Source organism: Bos grunniens, chromosome 5 (genome assembly GCF_055505025.1).
Source record: "Bos grunniens cultivar Pamir isolate PY7600 chromosome 5, Bosgru_T2T1.0, whole genome shotgun sequence".
NCBI lineage: Eukaryota > Metazoa > Chordata > Mammalia > Artiodactyla > Bovidae > Bos > Bos grunniens.
The window spans coordinates 70681527-70702272 of record NC_141169.1 but is presented as its reverse complement, the minus strand read 5'-3'; the positions used below and the strand labels follow the sequence as shown (position 1 = coordinate 70702272).

The following is a 20746-nucleotide window of genomic DNA, read 5'->3' as shown; positions in this document are numbered from 1 at the left end:
AGGTCATTAAACCACATGCAACACAGACAGACCAGCTGATACACTGTTTGAACTTAAGAATTAGAATATTGAAAACTTGAGGGAGGCCAAAGGGAAAAAAAACTCACTCACCTCTGGTAATTCTTTTTTCTGATAATCCCACTGTAACAGTTTCAAGTAACTATTATTTAGCACCCACGTAGGGCTCAGGCTTGGCTTGGAGTTGTTTTCGGCTCCAGGGGTTAAAGTAGCCTCAGAAAGAGAAAGTAACTCTTCATGGACAGATTCCTTTATCCACTCTGTAGTTTGATTAAGAGCACCTGCGAGGGAAAAGGCCACACACTTGTCCTAGGGCTGACAGACCCCTTCATTTGTGCATTCCACACATGATGAACGGTAAGACGGCCACGACCCTCCAGGAGCTACGGTCCAGATGGGCAGACAGTCATGTGAGCTCGCGATTACAGCAGAAGACAGTGAGTACTAGAAGGCGCAGTAGGGTGGAGGGAGGAGAGGCTGTCTATGGCAGAGTCTAAGAGGAAGAACTCCGTAAGTGACACAAGGTGGATAGAGGAAAGATCTGTCACTCCAGGCTAAGAGAACAGGCCACACAAAGAGACGGAATAATGGGAAAGCATGGCAATTTGGATGCTACAAGCAAATCTGTACTGCTGGTCCATAAAGAAGCGGGGAAGGGAGGGGAGAGTTGCTGCAGATAGCATCAGACGGACAGACAGGCTAGCTTACACATTACCTTGAGTCTTGTGCAGAGAAGTTATCTAGATTAAAAGCAGTGGTGATTAAACATTTTGGGTTCCAGACCCCTTGGAGTGTCTGATCAGAGCTATGCCTTTCCCAACATGCTGGTATGAACACTTTTTTTTTACTTCAGACCCAGTTCTAAGGTTTACGCCTAGAAACAAATTGTTCTTTAGACTACATTTCTTATTAAAAGTATGCATTTGGTAGAATTTATAAGGTGTCGATTGCTTTAAAATGCAGACTGAACACAGGTGCAGATTAAAAAAAAAAAACCCAGAGAATGAAATAAAGAATAGTCACCCTGAAATTCTTCATCAGACCCAGCCCTTAAACAGGGGTAATTTATGAGCAGCTCCATTCGCTATACCACCCCCAGAATTTCACAACTTTACTTCTCTTCAGTTGGCAAATGTTGTTCTTGGTTTTCCCAGTTTTGTTTATAAAGAAGTAAAAGACTTGCAGTCTTTAAAAGACATCCAACAGAGAGAAAGAGTGGAAACATCACAGGTATAATTACAATGTGGTGGTAATAAGCATTTATATACTACAAGTGTAATCATTTACAACTGACACATTTAAAAGCCCATTTAGTTATCTCAAACAAAAGCAACAGTGTAGCACAGAGGTTCTCAATCCTGGCTGATGGTAGAATCACCTTGGGAACTTAAAAAAGATTTTGGGTGTCGGCTCTTGGAGATTTTGATTTAATCAGCCTGAGATGGGCTCAGGCATCTGTGTTTAAACGCTTCAGGTGACCCTTATATGTAACCAGGTGTGAGTACAATTGGTAAAGCAGAAAGAGCAAGAGTTTAGAGGGAAACAAGGATTTTCTCTAAGGGATCTGCTAAGATTTCAGGGGCTTCCCAGGTGGCTCAGCGGTAAAGAAAATCCACCTGCCAATGCAGGAGCAGCAGGAGACATGGGTTCCATCTCTGAATCGAGAAGATCCCCTGGAGGAAGAAATGGCAACCTACTCTAGGATTCTTGCTGGCATAATCCCATGGACAGAGGAGTCTTGTGGGCCCCAGTCCAGGGGTCCCAAAGAGTTGGACACAGCTAAGCACACATGCACGCTGCTGAGATTTCACTCCCATAAGCAAGAATATCGACTGCTCTGAGTGGCTCCAAGAGCAAGGTCAACCCTAAGAGGCATTGGTACTTGATTTTTCATATGAAAAAAAAGCCTCTCCATTAATTTCTTCAAAGGCAACTGAGCACCACTATACACTAGGTACTGTACCTTGCTTTGGAAACTAATCAAACATTTTCCCAGTGGTACTTGTCACTTAGTAGGTTCTCAAAAAGCTTCTGCTCTCTATATCACCTGGCAGGTTTCCTTTTTAATTCACTATCTCTGGAGTTAACCTTGGGCTTAAGGACTGACTCAAATAGTCTCCTTCAGATTGGCAAATTGATTTAGTCCCTGACACCTGAGATATCTTTCCCTTTTCCTGATACACACAGTGCATGCAAATCAAACTAAAAGATATAAGGTGTTTTCTGCAAACTTTCAGAAAGCAAGAGGAGGGAACACTTCCTACTGTACTTATTAGGCCAGCTCTGTGTGTGTGAGCGTGTGTTCAGATGCTCAGTCATGTCCAACTCTTTTGAAATTCCAGAATATTGAAAATAGGGGCTATTTAAAGGTTTGGACAATGCCAGGGACTCCCATTCATGTATTCTACACCATTCTCCTGGTTTACTGAATGATGCCTGTTCAGAATTGCAAAGACCGAGAGCTAGCCTGGCCCCTATTTTCAATATTCCGGAAAATATTCACACAAAATATTCCACTTTTCAGTTAGAAGAATGTAGTCTGCTTATCCGTGACATCCACTCTTTTATGCCTGGCTACACCTCACCTTTCCTTTTGTTGGTACTGATTTTGAGAAATCATTTCCTTCACTCCATGCTTTTTGCAGATGTTAATTAGAGGCCCCATGACCAGGACCAGGCAACCTCCCTACCCAGGGGTTGGCCTGGCTGAGTCGTACACCCCTTAGACTCTTTCCTGGGACTCTGAATGATGATTACAGCGTTCAAGGATGGTCCATGTTGAAGTGCACATTAACCACCTGAGGACGCAGCTGGGAATTCCCCTTGTTTTTTCCTCTCCAGATTCCTGATGCCCTCCTGATTTCTGGCCTTGCGCAGACTCAGGAAGTTTTAGCTTTTCTGTGAACTGCCCTCTCCTTCCATTCACTTCCTTTTCTGCTAAATCAGCCAGTGAGTTTCTGATGCTTCTGATATAACTCAGCTGATACAACACAAAATTGAAAAATCCAAAGAGAAGAATGAAGGCAGCAGCTTGGTTTACTCCTGGCTTGGCCAGGGGAGACTTGGTTTCCAGTCCCAGCTTTGCTATTTCTTGGCTGCATGGCTCTGTCTTTGGGCAGGTTGCTGCTGAGCATCAGCTTGCTCAACTCTAAAATGTTGCATAAATATTTCCCGAATGCCTTGGGTGCCAGGCAAAGATAATCATAATGAAATTTCATTTATTTTTTGAAAAATATTTATGTCCCATGAGGATTTCTGAATCACATGAAATGAAGTTCCTGAGAACATTTTATCAGATATAAGAGATGATCTAAATAAATAAAACCTCTTCTTTCTGAGTATCTGAAAAATTACTTGTGGCCTGGGGGTTATGTGCCATTCTTTCCACAGATAATTTAGTTGTTGGATCTAATGTGGTTATTTTGCTGACATTTAAGACACATACCCAATCACTGCGTAAGCCTTTCTTGGGTGTATTTTAAATAGGGAGATGACAAAAAATCTCTCTGTTGGCAAAATAGAATCTTTTGGGGAGTCAACTAGGAAACCCAGAGTACTTCTAAATATTGATTTTCCAAATAATTATCTTATAAAAATCATGTACACACAAAAATCCAACACTTTTGTACTTCTGTGCAGTACTGTAAGACTCTTATTTTGATAGCAGGGCACAGTGGCCGACTTTTGGCAGCGTGACTTGAGGATATAATTAACAGCTGACATACACTCTGCTTCCTGGACTCCTGATTTCTCTGGGAACATATTTAGAGCTGGGCAATAATGACCTATTTGCACAGCTGGATTCATTCTATTCTTAAATCTCTGGAAATATCCAAGTCAATGTGAAAGGTACGAGTGAAATACAAGTGACTAAGTCTGGATTTCAAGGAGAGAAACAAATCATTTGAGATGAACAAAACTGTAGTTCAACCCTATATTAAGGGATTTATTCAAGATTACAGGCCCATCTTGACTCAAGACATGGAGACATTTGTACACATGTATATGAACACACAGGGACACAAATGAAACCAACCAGTGAGTCTCAGGAAAATGCTGCTAAGAACATGGTTATCATATTAATAATTTAGGTTTCAGATCCAGGGTTGATGTAGGTTTCTATTTCCCATAATCCCTCTCTGGCTTTGAAACCAAAACAATGTAACCCTAAAGTCAAGAGAATTTTTGTTGCAGAAGGCTCCTTAGACATCATCTAGTCATATCTGCCACTCAATGCTAGAACTTTCTCTGCAAATACCCTCAAGATAGTTGGTATACTGTTTGAAGAGAGTCAGTTTTGCATAGTGGTTGAATGCGTATGCTTTGGGGCAGAGACATGGCTGAGTTATCCAGGCTCTTCCACCCACTAGCAATCTCTTACTTTAACCTCAATTTCTTCCTTTATAAACAGTGGGTGATAACAGTCTCACAGGGTGATTTGTGAAGCATGAATAAGCTAATAAATGTAAGGTGTTTGGCACATAATAAGGTCTTGGCACACAATAAGTATGCAAACAAAATGTTAGCTAGCATGGGCTACTATGAGTGACAGGAAGTCCATTCTGAAATTAAAAGAGCAGCTGGAGCTGCTGGTCTAGGAAGGTCTAGAGCTGGTCTAGGAAGGTCTAAATTGGCTGTTGGCTACTTCCCTCCCATGGGTCCTAGTCTGCCCTTCAGAACTTAACTAAAGCCCTGAATCACTAACCATAGGGCAGGCAGTGCTCATGGCCCACCTGAGCCAGGCACTATGGGCCCAGCTTCACTGACTGTTCCTCATGTCACCCTCAATGGCCCCTGCCCTCTTCCCTGGACAGGCTCCAGCCTGCTGGAATCCCTTTAAAGGAGGCATGTGTTTGGCTCTGTATTCATAAGGCTATCATATTGACTGTCCTGACAGAAGAGCACAGTCCACAAGGGGAAGGTAGCATGGGGGGAATGACCTAACCCAGACTTAGACTGTGGTTGCAACTGAAGCCCAGAGGCTGCTGTCAAGGGTTTGCTAATAAGGGAACCAGTGAGCTAGCCTCTTGCCAGCTGCCCAACATCTGGCATCTCAATTTCCTCACCTGTGGAATGAAGGGAATAACAGCACCTCCCCCACTAAGGAATTGTGAGGATACAGTGAGGTCATACTTTCTCCTCTCTCTGCTTCTGGTCTGGATTTAATGTCCACTAGTCCACTGAAACTGCTCCCATCACAGTTACCGAGGAGCCTCATACGGTCTCATACCACAATAAAGCCTTGGTCTTCATCTTTCTTGACCACTTAGCACTTGTCACAGCTGATCCCTGAACACATTCTTCACTTGTTTTGCAGGACACCACCCTCTCCTGTCTTTCTTCCCCTCTCTGGCTACACAGTCTCTGTTGTTGGATCTTTCTTCTCTTCTTAAGCTCTAGATGTGCAAGAGTCCCAGGTCAGGCCCACTCAATATCTACACTCACTGTCTAAGTAATTTCACCCAGGGTGACCCTGGGATAAGAGCATGGAGTGGACAGGAGTGTGGAGTCACACTTCTTGGGTGAGTCCCAGCTCTACAACTCTCAAGTTGTATTATGGTGGCAAGTTATTGAGCCTCTCTCTGTCTCAGTTTCCTCATCCATAAATAGGGAGTAATTTCCTAAAATTTTTATAAAGATTAAATCAGTTAAAACAGGTAAAGTGTTTAGAATATGGTAAGCATGTGTCAGCTACTATCCAGTTCCTTGGCTTTAGATGTACACTCCCAGTGCTCACCATTCCCCCAAACTCCAATCTCATTCCTAAATCCCTCCTGGTATCTACATATTGATGTCAAACAAGATCTCAAAGTTCACAGGTCCAAAACTGAACTCTGACTTCATCTCGTCTCCCACCCTCCTTTCCTGGGTCTCTCCCATCTTAGTAATAGGCATCACTATTCATCGAGTTGCTTAGAGTCATCTTCCACTCTCGTTTTTCCCTCATCCAACTTGCAGCAAATCTTGTTACTCCATTTTCAAAATACAACCAGAACCTGATCTCTTCTCACTATCTTCTACCACCACCATTTGGACCATCCACCATCTGTGATACCACCTAATTGGTGTCCCTGTTTTCCTTCTTGCTCCCATATGATTTATTCTCTACCCAGGAGCCAGAGTATGTTTTAAAAATAAAAAGCAAAAATAAATAAATAAATAAATAAAAATAAAAAGTAGATGCTGCTTCCCTCTTCAAGCTCTCCGATGACTCCCCATCACATTTGGACTGAAATCCAAATTCCTCTTATTTCCTAACAAGGCTCTATAGGACCTTCCTCGGTCTACTTCTTGGCCTCAACTGTAACCACTCTTTCCTGCCTGCTCTACTCCAGCCACACTGTCTGCCTTGTGTTTGCGCAAAACACAAGCAAGTTTCCACTGCAAGGCCTTTGTACTTGCAGCTCTCTCTGGCTGGAATGTTCTTCCCTCACATCTTCACACGGCCCTTCCTCATTCCTTTGCAAACTCTGCTCAAATGTTACTTCTCTGAGAGGCCTCTCAGTCCACCTCACCTAAAAAAATCACCTCTTACCCTCACTCCTTCCCCATTACTGTCTGTTTCTTTATCCTACTTTTATTCATAGCACTAAATAACACATCCGACCATATATGCTTGTTTTTTTGTCATGCCTACTCGGCCATCTCCTTGGGAGCTGCAACTTTATTTTTTGTTCACTGTCATATCTACAGCACCCAAGATGGATCTGGGACACAGCAGGTGGTTAATAAATGTTTCTTTCTTTTTTTTTAATGCGTAAAGAGTAGTGCTTAGCACAGTTCCTGGGGTCAAAGTTAACAGCTGTAAGTTTGTGATATTAACCTTAGAAGTCAAAAAAATGTTGAACAGAAATGCCAAAAGCCTTTAGTACTACTATTTAAGATATCAAAAACCAAAATGCCATATTTCACCCCATTTCACTATATATCCACACATATTTTACTTACTTGGAGTTTCTTCTAAAATTTCTTGGAACTTGGTTCTCTCATAATCTACCAACTGACGCTGAAGATGTGGTCTGAGACTCCGAATTGTAAAATTCACCATGTCCATTTTCATGAGGTCCAGGACATGAAATATTTGTCTAAAAATTTCAGAGTTAAAATAGTTAGGTGATCAAGAAAATCATCTGAAATTCATTAACTATTATTTATTTTACAGACTGGAAAAGATAAACATCTCCGAAATGGTTTTGAAATTCCAATCACTTTGACAAGGACACTTTTCATAAAAGGCATTACACATGCATTCCAAATGTATTCTTCCAGAGATCTCAAGAGTATTTGCTTTAGCAAATATACTTCCAACTGATTCATTACATTCAGCCATAGACTGACAGACACTAAGAAGTATAAACAATGAGTCTTAACAATGAGACAAAAAAAGATTCAAGAAGGAATTTTCATTTGAAAGTCCCTGAAATTTTAAGGAGTCTGAATATAGTATACCCTGTATCTATTCCTAAGGAAATAAGAAAAAAAGAAAAAGAAAAGGACAGGGCAGTGAAGTGCCGGGGAAAACACTGCATTTCAGAGTTGGGCAGCCCTGTGTTCAATCAGAGCTTTACAACTGACCAGCTCTGTGGCCAGGAACAAGTTACTCAATCTCTCTGAGCCTCAGTTTCCTTACCTGTGAAAGAAAGGGACAAGATCAACCTTGGAGAAATGTTGTGAAGAGTCAATGAGATAGCGTATTAGAAATGCAGGGACGGTACCAACCACTAGGTGCTCAATATATGAGCAAGATGAACACCACAGATGTGATTATCACACATGGGTAATAAGATCATTCAAAGCAAGGATTCCACAGCTGAAGAATCTCAACCTGCCAAAGCTGAACACAACTCTTAAGGATATTTACAACCCATTTTACAGATGAAGAAAGTGTGACTTGAGAAATTGTCAACTTTCCCAAAGTTAGAAAATAAGGAACTTGCTATATGCAAACCAGTTTCCTCCCCTTCCCTTTCCAATACTATTACATGAAATTTAATTCTCTATGTGGCTGTATTCACACACACACACACACACACACACACACAAAGGAGGGAGAAGAATTTGCCTCAATGGCAAAAAGTACTGTAGACTCCTCTTTCCTCTGGGATCACAGCTAGAGTCCTTATGATCTTACTGTATACATCACTTCCTTAGGGAAGCTGCAGCAGAGTTAGCTAACCAACCACCAAAGGTCCATTTCCCTTTCTACAGTGTGGATGTGTGGCTGGGAAATGTGATTTCACACAGCAATCACATTGCCTAGAACCACTTCAATCTACGTGGGGCCACAGGACTAGGCATAGTCAGTGGAATATGTCACTTCTGGGCTGAGGTGGTTAAACATTTAATATGCCTTCCTCAGGGCTTCCCAGGTGGCTCAGTGGGTTCAATCCTTGGGTTGGGAAGATCACCTAGAGAAGGGAATGGCTACCCACTCCAGTAATCTTGCCTGGAAAATCCCATGGACAAAAGAGCCTGGTGGGCTACAGTTCATGGGGTCACACTGAGCGACTAAGCAGCAGCAGCATGCCTTCCTCGTGATCTCTTCCCCATTCACCAGCTGAGTGTAAAGGACTCCAAAGACCTGGGTGGAGCCAAGGAGAGAAGGAGACTGGATCCCTGTATGGTGCTTGAAAGGCTGCCTGACCAAGAATCCCTGACTCAGACTGTGGTGTGAGTGAGAAACAAACTTTTAGTATTTAAATCACTAAGAATTCAAGGTTTACATGTCAAAGCAGCCCCAATACCCTACCTAATCAAGGCTTCCTGTATCCTTGCCGAGATTAGGTGCCTCTGCTGGGGGCCCTATTAATCCTCTCTATTTCCCCTCCCACAGCGCTTTATCACAACTGTAATTCCTTGTTCAGGGTTGTCTCCCCATTAAATTGTAAACTCCCTGGGGTCAGAGATCATATCTGCCCCTTTCATCACTGCATCTCTAGGGCCCAGCACTGCCAACTAACACCCTCATTTGCTCATTCTATGTGAAAGTTCCATGCACACAATAAATGATTGACCCCTTGCTTAGTCAGTTTTTTCCCTAGGGTTAAGGGTTCCTTTGGGAGACCAGTTACTATTCTGTGCCCCTCAATTCCCACATTTCCCTTCTGAATGCACTCAAAGGTACCTTAAGAAAATGCAAGCAGCCAGCACTAACCTCAGCACCTCCACGATGTTGCTGGTCGCCTTCAGCTCTCGGATGTCGTCGTCTCGCACGGGGGCGCACAGCTTTCCCATGGTACTGATGACGTAGTTGGCCAGGCCTTGGATGTCAACAGCACTGTGCTCAGCCTGCTGCCTAATGAGGTCTGTGTCTAAAACTTCACAAATCTGGTTGCGAAGCCTGTTGCCACCAGGAGTCAGGAAAGAGAGGAGAATCTGCACAGGGAGAATGAACAACATCATTACATGAAGAAAGGCTGTCATTTTTTAAATTTCAGTGTCTAGATGAATACTGCCCTCAGTATTTGAATGCCCTGGATATCATGGAAGTTTGCCCCGACTTGGTGGTGGATCAGAGAAGCATGACAGGGTCCTGTCCTAAAAAGAAAGCTCTATCTTCTGAATGAAAGCCTTCCCCTCCCTCCTGTGGGAAGTTACTAACACCATCATAATGAAAATAACTGGTAGGGAAGCAATAGTATTGAAAGAATTTTAAAAAGTTTACAGAGAAATCATGCAAAGAAAGAAAAAGTTGCAGATCAGGGATCCAAAAGAACCTTTTAAAGAAGGGCAAATAGTAACACCCCCAAGGGCCCCATTAGTATAATACAGTATATTTATATGTGAAATATATATTATGGGCTTCCCAGATGGCACTAGCGGTGAAGAACCCTCCTGACAATGCAGGGAATGTAAGAGACAGGGATTTGACCCTGAGTTGGAAAGATCCCTAGAGGGAGGCATGGCAACCCACTTCTGCATTCTTGCCTGGATAATCTCGTGGACAGAGGAGCCTGGTGGACTACAGTCCATAAGGTTGTAAAGAGTAGGACACAACTAAAGCAACTTAGCATGCATGCACACACATTATATATTATGCGAGCAACCTATTCACTACACAGCAGACACTGTACTTATACACACAGCATGTGGGTAGGAGCATGATCTCTGAGCAGGAGTGCCTCAGTTCAAATACCTTCTGCCCCTCAAAGCTGTGTGACCTTGGATGAGTCAGGGAACTCAGTTTCTTTATATAAAATAGTAACAGGCATAACTACCTCATAGCCTTATGGTAAGGAATAAATGAATACTCTAGTGCTTAGCACAGAGCAAGTGTCTTGTGAAATGTTAGCTATGACTGTCATTTGATTTAATTCTTGCAACTACTCAGGAGACTCTGGCTTCCCTTGTGTCTCAGATGGTGAAGACTCTGCCTGCAAGGCAAGAAACCTGAGTTCGATCCCTGGGTTGGGAAGATCCCCTGGAGAAGGGAAAGGCTATCCACTCCAGTATTCTGGCCTAGAAAATTCCACGGGCTGTATAGTTCATGGGGTCGCAAAGAGTCCGACACGACTGAGCGACTTTCACTTTACTCGCTCAGGAGACTGAGACTTAGGAGAAAGCAGAAGCAGATCACTAAAGCTGACCTATCTAACCTGGGCTCTGTGCTCTGAAGTACCACAGCCGCCGCCGTACCAGCTAAGCACGGGCCTGTGTTCCTGTCGTGGGCCTGTTTCCCCGTCTCCATCCTCCTCTCAGAGATGCAGGCAAAAACTCTTTCAGTGATTGAACTGGCTCAGTGTTTCAAAAGAAGCCTCCAATACTCTTTAGAGAGCAGAAAAACAGCCTCTGGGGTGGGGTGGAGTCAGAGGATTACTAACGAATACAGACAACATCAACTTGCCTCTCTGATTTCTTCAAACAGTTTGATGGCGTGTTCATACTCGGGAGGCTCAGCATTCAGTTCTGATTCCAAGACATCCCAGAAGGCCTGATGGACAATGTGCCTCACTCGACCAGCCAAGCTATGGGAATGAAATGAATCACTTTTTTTTTTACATAAGCACTATTTTTCCTAATTATAAAAGAAATATGCACATTGTAGAAATCTTAGGAAATGCAGAAAAACAGAGAATAAAAACTGCTCATAATTCTATTATTAATCTTTTGACATATTTGACATATTTCAATGAATGGTCTTAACACAATTTTTTTAGTAGTGGTCTGTACAATAGTATATACTTATTTCATTGAATATTCTGTCTTAAGTGTCTCCCCTAAATTTTTTTTTAATTTAAATTTTTTTATTTTAATTGGAGGCTAATTACTTTACAATATTGTATTGGTTTTGCCACACATCAACATGAATCCACCACGAATGTACACGTGTTCCCCATCCTGAACCCCCTTCCCACCTCCCTCCCCGTACCATCCCTCTGGGTCATCCCAGTGCACCAGCCCCAAGCATCCTATATCCTGCATCGAACCTGGACTGGCGATTAGTATGAAAACATTTTTAAAATATGACAATAATATTTAAATAGTGACCACCACATCCTTTGCTGGGTTTTAGCTCCTCCCACTTCTGCTCAGTTATTTTTTGCAGCTTTCCTTAAGTTCATCATGAGCCCATATTGGCTGAGCAGACATAATTATCCCCTAAATTTTTTAAGTGCTTCCTTCCTATAGCTTTCAACAAGTTCATAAAATTCTGTCCTAGGACTTCCCTGGTGGCACAGTGGATAAGAATCTGCCTGTCAAGGCAGCAGACACAGGTTTGATCCCTGGTCTGGGAAGATTCCACATGCCATGGAGCAACTAAGCCTGGAGCCACAACTATTGACCTTGTGTGCCACAACTACTGAAGCCTGCATCTAGAGCTTATGCTCCACAATGAGAAGCCCACGCACGGCAACTAGAGAATGCCCATGTAAAAGCAACACCTGGTGCAGCCAAAAACAAAAATAAATAAAATTCTGTCCTAAGGAGATACCTTATTTCACCCATCCACCTTTTTTTTTTTTTTTTTTAATACTTTGGCCCCACTGCACAGTATGTGGGATGTTAATTCCCAGACCAGGAATCAAACCTGTGACTCCTGCATTGGCAGCAGAATCTCAACCACCAGACCACCAGGGAAGTTCCCGCAGCTAGTCTTCTACACAGGTCTTCAGACCTGGTCTAGGTTTTTAGGATGAGGTGCCCAAGTTGTTCTTTCCTTAATAGCGGATGTTTCGTGGCATGGAACAGAACAGATTGGCCCCAAGGAGACATGCATTTGAATGCCTGCCAGCTCCAGCTTAGATGTCCCATTTAAAGTTGGCCAGACCACACTGCTGAAATAGGAGCCTTCCTAGGAAAGCTTCACAATAGAATAGGTGGCCACCTTGCTTTATCCTGTCAATGTCAATGCCCCAAAATAGGTGCACGTTAAAATACACATCCCTACTGAACTCCTATACCATTTTGAAACTGCTTTTAGAAAAGCACATATTTCCCTGAACTGTAATCACTTCAAGTTTCTACCCCTCACGGGGCTATGCACCTCTCTCAGACAGAGGCCACTTCTTCTAGGTACCTGCGACCATGCCTAGCGTAGTGCTTGGTATTTACTGAAGGTTTACTGAATGCATGGTGAATGAATTGATAATTTGACAGTTAAGCATGTCACTTAAATTTTCTTTTTAAAGCTCAAATAGCTAAAATATACAATAATGTTAGATATAAAAACTAGCTTTCTGAGAAGCGTGACTTAAAACTGTTTTTGTAACTGCAAATACTATACTCTACTGAGCCACTTTAAATGTTAAAACTTAGTCTAGTTGCCTGAGTAGATTTATTCAACATAAATGCCATTCCCAATGTCTGAAACGCTGTCAAGCAATTAAAGAACAATTAGAAAGGCAAACATTGCAGGAATGGATGTTTGCTCTTGACTTTACAAGCCTCAGGTACTTGGCTTGAATGGACCAAGCAGGAATGAGCTAACACAACTTTATAGCCCCTTGAAGGATGTCAGAGTTTACGTTTTCCAAACTTCTTAGATTTCTAATTTTGGGTGGGTAGTGATGAGCTCAATCAAATCATTTATAAGCATTCCTACCCAGTATCAGAAATCTGACTTATTTTACCAAGGGTTTCTCCCTAAGAAAATACTTGGTAAAATATGAGAGTCAGCCATTTTTTAAACAGTAAAGGAGACAGTGCTTTGAGAGCAATTGCCTGTCTCCTCATTTATCACAAGTAATAAAGGATGATGCTTTGATGAAAAAAAAAAAATAGTATCAACTTGGCCACTGTGGAGAGTCATCTGAAAAATCAACAGCTAATGCTATGCTATTTCACTTTTAAACAAAGGTAATGTGTCCTGATCCTGTGTGCTGTTTCTCTTGCTCACATTTTCTAGCCATGGCAGAAAATGAAGAGAAGGGGAATTCCTATCTCCCACAGTATCAAAATACCCATGTGCAAGGCACTTACATGCCCAGGAGCATGCATTCAGAGTGAGTATTGTAGAGAACGTGAGGCTCAGATACAGTCTCAGCAGAGCCAGGATTCAAACCCTAAGGTCTGTCTGATTCTAAAGGGCCCTCATTCAGTCTGTATTTGCAACTTATGAATTTAAAGCAAATATTCCCAATTTGTCTTTTGCTGCACTTCATAAATCATACTCATTTTAAATTTAAAAATTCATTTTTATTAGTCAATAAATGTTTATTCAAAATTCAATATGTGGTAGGCCCTGTTTCAGGCACTGGGGTGTTTCAAAAAGAATCTGCTCTCAAAAAGCTTATATGTTGGCAGAGACAGAAAGACAAAAAACACATCGACTGTGAGTAAGACAATTTCAGAGCCATGAGGAAGGCAGAGGAAGACCATGTGGTCCACAGTGATGAAGAGGGTGCCCATTTGATGGGGCAGTAGAAGAAAGCTTCTCTAAGACAGTGAGTGACCTTAGAGCCAAGACACGAATGGGGAAAAGAAAGCAGCTGGTAAAGACCTATGGGAAACACATTAAAAAAGAAGGAAGACGGAAAAAATCCTCGGGATAGGATCAAGCTGGTATGCCGCAGGATCAGCAAAGAAGCCAGTGTGGCTGAAGTAAGCAGAAAGGAAGGAATAAGAGGCATGGTTGGTGAAGGAGGGCCTTGCTAGTCATACTATAGAGTTGGAATATTTATTCTAAGTGTGATAGAACCACTGAAGGGTTTTAAGCAGAACCACGATTTAATCTGATTTACCCTCTAGAAAGATCACTGTGGCTGACTGTGTATGTGGAGGATGGACTTCCAGGAGCTAAGGATGAAGACTGGGAAATTAGCAAGGGTAGAAAGAATCCAGGTCAGAGATGATGGTGACTTGGCCTGGGGGTAGAGCAGCAGAGCTGGTAAAAAGGATCGTAGTGAAATGCGGTCACCATAGAAAACCAAACAGATACACCTACTTTGGCCAGTAATCTTAAAAAGTATTCATGATTATTATGAACAACATCCCCAGGAGGAGAACTATGACCCATATTTTTAAACAGGAAAATTACTATATTTACTCTTTTCCTGCTTTAAAACAAAAACTTGCTGAATGGAATCAAATATTATATGTTGTCTTCACTGATGGAGAGAATGCCTCCTGATTTATAAATGGCACTGTGAGCTTTCAGATTCAGTGTGGTTATCCATGGGCCTATTTTGCCTCTAAAGCTTATTTGCCTGCAGTCATGGCTGCAAGCCTTTTCTTCTCTTTGTCCCAGGGACTTGTGAACCACCAAAACTGGAAAGACTGAGGTGGGGTATAAGGACATGGCTCTAACTAGAGATCCCTTGGGCATGACGTTAACCAGGGGTACCTATGCTGTCGTGATTCCTACCTCCAGAGGCTTCTAGATAGACTCATCACTCTGGCAGCTCAGCTGCATTCATTTGTCTTTTACAACCTGAATATCAGTTTTTAATAAGTCAGGCTGAAAATATTTCTTGAGCATGTACTATGTGTCAGGCACTCTGCTGGGCAATAAGAACAGAGCAAACAATATAGACATAGTTTCTCCATTAACAGGGCTTTGGGTCCAGTGGAAAAGACAGACATCGAGCCTAAAATTATAAGACACCTTAACAATTATAAGACACCTTAACAGAGGGAGAGGGGGCTACAGGAGTCTTTAGAAGGTAATTTCATGTAATCTAGTGGGCTCAGGAATGTCAGGAAAAGCTTCGCTCAGGAAGTGACATATAAACTGAATTCTAAAACTCTGTGAGTGACATATACCCTAAAAGAATGGTTTTAAAAACAAATAAAAGACCTTGTTAGAGAACTAAATATAGTAAGTCCCCTATATATGAATGAGTTCCATTCTGAGAGCACATCCATAAGTCTGATTTGTTCGCATGGCAGCCTGCTCCAGTATTCTTGCCTGGAGAATCCCATGGACAGAGGAGCCTGGTGGGCTATAGTCCATGAGACTGCAAAGAGTCAGACATGACTGAAGCGACTTAGCATGCCTGCACCAACAAAGTTAGACTAGGTACCCAACTCACACAATTGGCTATAGTGTACTAGAGTACTATATTGTAATAGTTTTATAATACTTTGCACACAAGTAACACACAAAAAACAAGCACACACAAAAAAGAAAACATTTTTAATCTTACAGTATTGTACCTTTAAAAGTACAGTAGCACAGTCCAACAGCTGGCATACAGGGGCACATTCGTATCTTTGAAAGTCTGCAACTTGAAGGTTCACATGTAGGGGCTTACTGTACTGTTAACTCCCAGTAGACATTATACGAGACTGTCTAGGAATCAGTGTGAATATTTGGGTTTGCAGAACACACACATACACACACACAGAGTCTGCAGCACAGTTCATGCACAACAGATGCCTCCAGGTTACCTGCTCTCGGGGAGGGCATCCTGTTTCAGTTGAAAGTTCTCATTTACAGCTATCTCGTGAGCAAGAGTCATGTTTGACAAGTTCCTTGCTGCAGCCATCACTTCATCAAATGTCACAACCCTGGGAGGGCTCGTTGCTGAAAAGAAAACAAAAACCAGTTAATGCTATGGAAGAGGAGTTGCCAACTAGTGACACGTTCTGATGCACACAAGATTTAAGCTACTCCAGAGTATTATTTTCAAGGTTTTACAAGTAAGAAGAATGAATACTAAAGCGGGTAGATTTCCATGCTTGATACTTACGGCTTCAAAAATTTTTAAATTCCTTTGATAGCTTCAGTTACTGTATTGATAATAAACTGTCAAATGTTTCTTAGAAATTTTTTATTAATATAGGCTATTACAAGTTACTTTTAAAAATTAAATCACTTCATTTTTCAGCACATACTACTATCTGCATCTATTACATGTACTCTACAGGAAATTGATGACTACTTTTTATACTGTAATTCATAACATTAATTTAAACATTAATTTAATATGAACTAACTGATTTTTTAAAACTATAATATCTAAAAGTATATGCAATATAGCACAATTCTAAGTTTTGCTAATTGGTGGTTACCATTTGACCTCACTGAAGCATAACTTAACCTGCTCGAAGGACTGTCCTGAAGTGATTAAACAAGATAATTTAAGTAAGGAACATGGCAAAAATTCCATAAACGCAGATAATTAAAATAAACCTGATAAGTTGATCATCTACTTCTCAGTAGGAAATAGGGAGTAAAGAATTATTTCAGTTATTTGAAAAAGATTATTCAAAAATTACTCTAGTAAGTCATGTCTTTTTGAAATTATTCCTGGAACTCTCAGCTTCTGTTAATTAAAAACCATTGCCTTAAATAATGCTGACTGCCACCAATGCTTTGCTATCTAAAATAATTTCAGAAATAAGAAGCAGACAAGGAGACGGTGGAGAAGAGGGAGATGGAGGAGGAAGAAGAGGAGGAGGAATGAATGGAAGGAATGGTGGTACACAATTAGTAAAATCCTTTTTCAGGACGCTCAGGTGCCTTGCTGGAGACGTCAACCCCGTATATAGTATAAAGAATGAGAAAAAGCACTGAAAGCTGGGTGGCTGCTAACAAATTCTTTTGCCAATTCTCTTCCCCATTAACATTCTCCTTGAAAATGTCTGTACCCTTTAGTCCAGGAATCTAATTATATACAAAGGAATTCCTCGAAAGGCTTTATGCACTGCAATGTTCATAATGCACTATTTGTAAAGCAAAAAAAGAAAAGGAAATGAACTAAATACCCAATGATAAACAGAAGTTAAATAAACTGATGGTACATTCACTTGATAAAGTAAGTCCATGGGGTTGCTGAGGGTTGGACACGACTGAGCGACTTCACTTTCACTTTTCACTTTCCTGCATTGGAGAAGGAAATGGCAACCCACTCCAGTGTTCTTGCCTGGAGAATCCCAGGGACAGGAGAGCCTGGTGGGCTGCTGTCTATGGGGTCGCACAGAGCCGGACATGAATGAAGTGACTTAGCAGCTTAGCAATCATAAAAATGTTTAAAAATACATTATCATGAGTAAATGTTTTAGTTATAATAGTAAGCAAAAAGAGTACATGTGCACATGTATGTCTATGTGAAGAATGAAAATACAACAAAACACTGTCACAGCTGTCATCTTTGAGTGACATTGCTGCTGCTGCTGCTAAGTCCCGTCAGTCGTGTCCGACTCTGTGCGACCCCAGAGATGGCAGCCCACCAGGCTCCCCCATCCCCGGGATTCTCCAGGCAAGAACACTGGAGTGGGTTGCCATTTCCTTCTCTGATGCATGAAAGTGAAAAGTGAAAACGAAGTCGCGCGGTCGTGTCCGACTCTTCGCGACCCCATGGACTGCAGCCTACCAGGGCAATATTTTCTTTTCTATCTACTTTTCCATGTTTTAAAAAATGAGAATGTACTAACTTAAATACAGATGAACAAGCTTTTTCCAAAGGGGGCATTTGATCATATTAAATGTTAGTTGCGTCTCTCTGCATTTGCACTGACAACTTAAGAGGTTATATTTCCTATATAAAATGTCAATTAAAAAGCTAAAAAAATAAATAAATAAAAGACAAATACACTGCTTTGCACATCTCTAGCGTCCACACACAAAAAAGGAAAAAGACGTCTCCATGGCCATCTTTTAACTCTCACATCCCTAGTGTAGTAATTCTCCTCATGGGCACCCCTTTTCTGGGGTGATTTGCACAACAGTTTTTGAAATCAGCAGGAAACCCATTAGATTATTTCACTTCCTGCCTGACCCTTGAATTGGGGCAAGTTTCCTTCCATGTAAATCAGAAAGGACTGATTTGAATTCTTCCTTGAATGTGACTCAAAAAAATATCTTGGGGAGTAGTTTTCCACCAAGTAAGAGAGAAGACAGGGTGGGGTTGGAAGACCTGATTTATAGTCAAACCAAAGATCAGAGACAGTGACGAAAATAAAAACAGACAGACTGTAAACTTCAGTTCAGTTCAGTTGCTTAGTCCTATCTGACTCTGAGACCCTATGGCCTCATAGGGAAGCATGCCAGGCTTCCCTGTCCATCATCAACTCCCAGAGCTTACTCAAACTCATGTCCATTGAGTCAGTGATGCCATCCAACCATCTCATCCTCTGTCATCCCCTTCTCCTGCTGCCTTCAATCTTGCCCAGCATCAGGGTCTTTTCCAATGAGTCTCTTCTTCACATTAGATGGCCAAAGTATTGGAGTTTCAGTTTCAGCATCAGCCCTTCCAATGAATATACAGGACTGATTTCCTTTAGGATTGACTGGTTTGATATCCTTGCAGTTCAAGGGACTCTCAAGAGTCTTCTCCAACACCACAGTTCAAAATCATCAATTCTTTGGTGCTCAGCTTTCTTTATGGTCCAACTCTCACATCCATACATGACTACTGAAAAAACCATAGCTTTCACTAGATGGACCTTTGTTGGCAAAGTAATGTCTCTGCTTTTTAATATTCAGTGGCTATTTATTGCTGAGAGTGTGTACAAGACAGCTGGGATGCCCTTCCAGTGACATTCCAGTATGTCTAGAAAGGAAGGGAAGTCAGGACTTTGCTCTCACTCAAACATGCATCTAGAGACTTCCCTGGTGGTCCAGTGGGTAAGACTCCATGCTCCCAATGCAGGGGGCCTGGGTTCAATCCCAGGCCAGGTCAGGGAACTAGATCCCACATGCCACAACTAAGAGTGCACATGCTGCAACTAAAAATAGGGCCTGCAGGCTGCAACTGAGACCTGGCCAAGCCAGATAAATAAATAAATATTTTTTAAAATATTGATTAAAAGAAAAAACAAACATGTGTGTCTAGAACCATGCACAGTACCCCCCAGGCTGTGCTCCCTGTCGGCTTACAGGCAGGAGAGCTGGATTTGCTGGAGGAGTCACTTGTGAAGCTCTGCCTGGAGCACTCATAGTCACTGAGAGAAGCCATGCTCTCAGAAAACCGGGAAGAGTCGGAATCACTTGGCTGGTCCTCGCTCACACACTGCTTCTCACCATTGAAGGGCATTTTGTGTCGCGGGAGTGTGGGTAGAGACAGCACCTGCACAGACAAACAGACCCTGCGTCAGCCTTCCGCGGTGCTTCCACCAGTGATGCCCGTGCCTCTCCCAGCATAGACAGCCACGTCCTCTGTGTCACAGCCCTGGAAAGGCCCCCAGCAGATGACCTTCTTCCTCCTGTGGCACCCAGGCCAGCCTGTCACTAGGCCTGCAAGACTGCCTTCAGAAAGGGACTTCAGAGGCACAGGTATGAGCTCCCACGGGACACACTCAGTGTGAACATGGAGCAGCTCCCAGCAAGAACAGATCCAAGAACAGATCCTTAAACAGAGCACATACCCTCTCCTCTGAGGGCTGCTGAAGCGTGGGAGGGTAAGGGGTAAGTGTTAAGAGTGTGGGGCTCCAGGTTAGAAGCTGGTTCTGTCTTTTGCCAGGTGACCTTGGAGAAGTCACTCAACTTCTTCCCTCCAGAGTAAAGCTGGGCTGAAAAACTTACCTCATGGGGTTGCTTGAAGATGAAACAGGATTCATCTTATTAAAGTGCTTAGCACAGCATTCACATGTTAGCTATTACTATTCCTCTGTCTTTGTTTTACATAAAATATTTTTGAAATCAGTCTCTTTAGTTGTCGTGAGTCTCCTGGAGAAAGAGGAGCTACTAAGTAACAGCTCTGGCTGGCAAGTCTATAGGTTTTCCTCATCCAGTTTGTGGCAGTGTGGCCACAAACTGCCACACTATACAGCATAAGGCCCAATCTTTGGTTTGTACTTGATAATTTACCAAGTACTCACAGCCACCCAATGAACAAGCAGGCACAAAGATGCTGGTTCACAGGCTGGGGGAGAACAGGCTCTGGGAGACTTGCTGTGCCACAAAGCCAGTCCCTGGACTCCACATCCAGGGCTGTTTCTGGGACCTCAGATTGCTTTCCAGGGCAGGGCAGGGCAGTGGGCCCAGTCACTCCCTGGAAAGGAGACCTGGGGTATGCAGGATGCTCAGGCCAGAACCCAGGATCCTCAGCCACGCCTGTGAAGGAGCTGGCCCTGATACATGAGTGTGTGCTAGTTGACACTGAGGGGAAACCCAGGCGCGAGGAGAAAGGCACCTCAAATCCTGAATAGATAGTAATGACAGTAAGAGTTCATCGAGTGTCTTTAAACCTGAACCAGCAATGAGGTTCTCTGAGGTTTTAAAACTGTCGGAACATGAAACCACAACTACCCATAGAATGCCTGGAAATGCCTGAAGTTCCTTCAGTCAGTCAGTTCAGTCACTCAGTCGTGTCTGACTCTTTGTTACCCCATGAATCCCAGCATG

General features: G+C 42.4%; 1 protein-coding gene and 1 long non-coding RNA gene across 6 annotated transcripts in view; both read right to left on the bottom strand.

Annotated features, from left to right (window-relative positions):
- The window catches only part of TCP11L2 (t-complex 11 like 2), a 45205-nt gene that overhangs the window by 11058 nt on the left and 13401 nt on the right, over nt 1–20746 (bottom strand). For 4 of the 5 annotated variants that reach the window (XM_086401140.1, XM_086401137.1, XM_086401138.1 and 1 more), the window contains 6 exons: nt 19280–19469; nt 15847–15982; nt 10862–10982; nt 9173–9393; nt 6967–7103; nt 112–299 (listed from right to left, as the gene is read on the bottom strand). In XM_086401140.1, coding sequence (XP_086257266.1) covers nt 112–299; nt 6967–7103; nt 9173–9393; nt 10862–10982; nt 15847–15982; nt 19280–19469 — 993 coding nt within the window. The remainder of the gene's footprint in view (nt 1–111; nt 300–6966; nt 7104–9172; nt 9394–10861; nt 10983–15846; nt 15983–19279; nt 19470–20746) is intronic. The other variant, XM_086401139.1, reaches the window with a different exon arrangement.
- Nucleotides 668–1175, bottom strand: LOC147372372 (uncharacterized). The gene is made up of 2 exons (XR_015164029.1): nt 1042–1175; nt 668–892 (listed from the first exon to the last, which is right to left on the bottom strand). It is a non-coding gene; the product is annotated as an uncharacterized LOC147372372 (long non-coding RNA).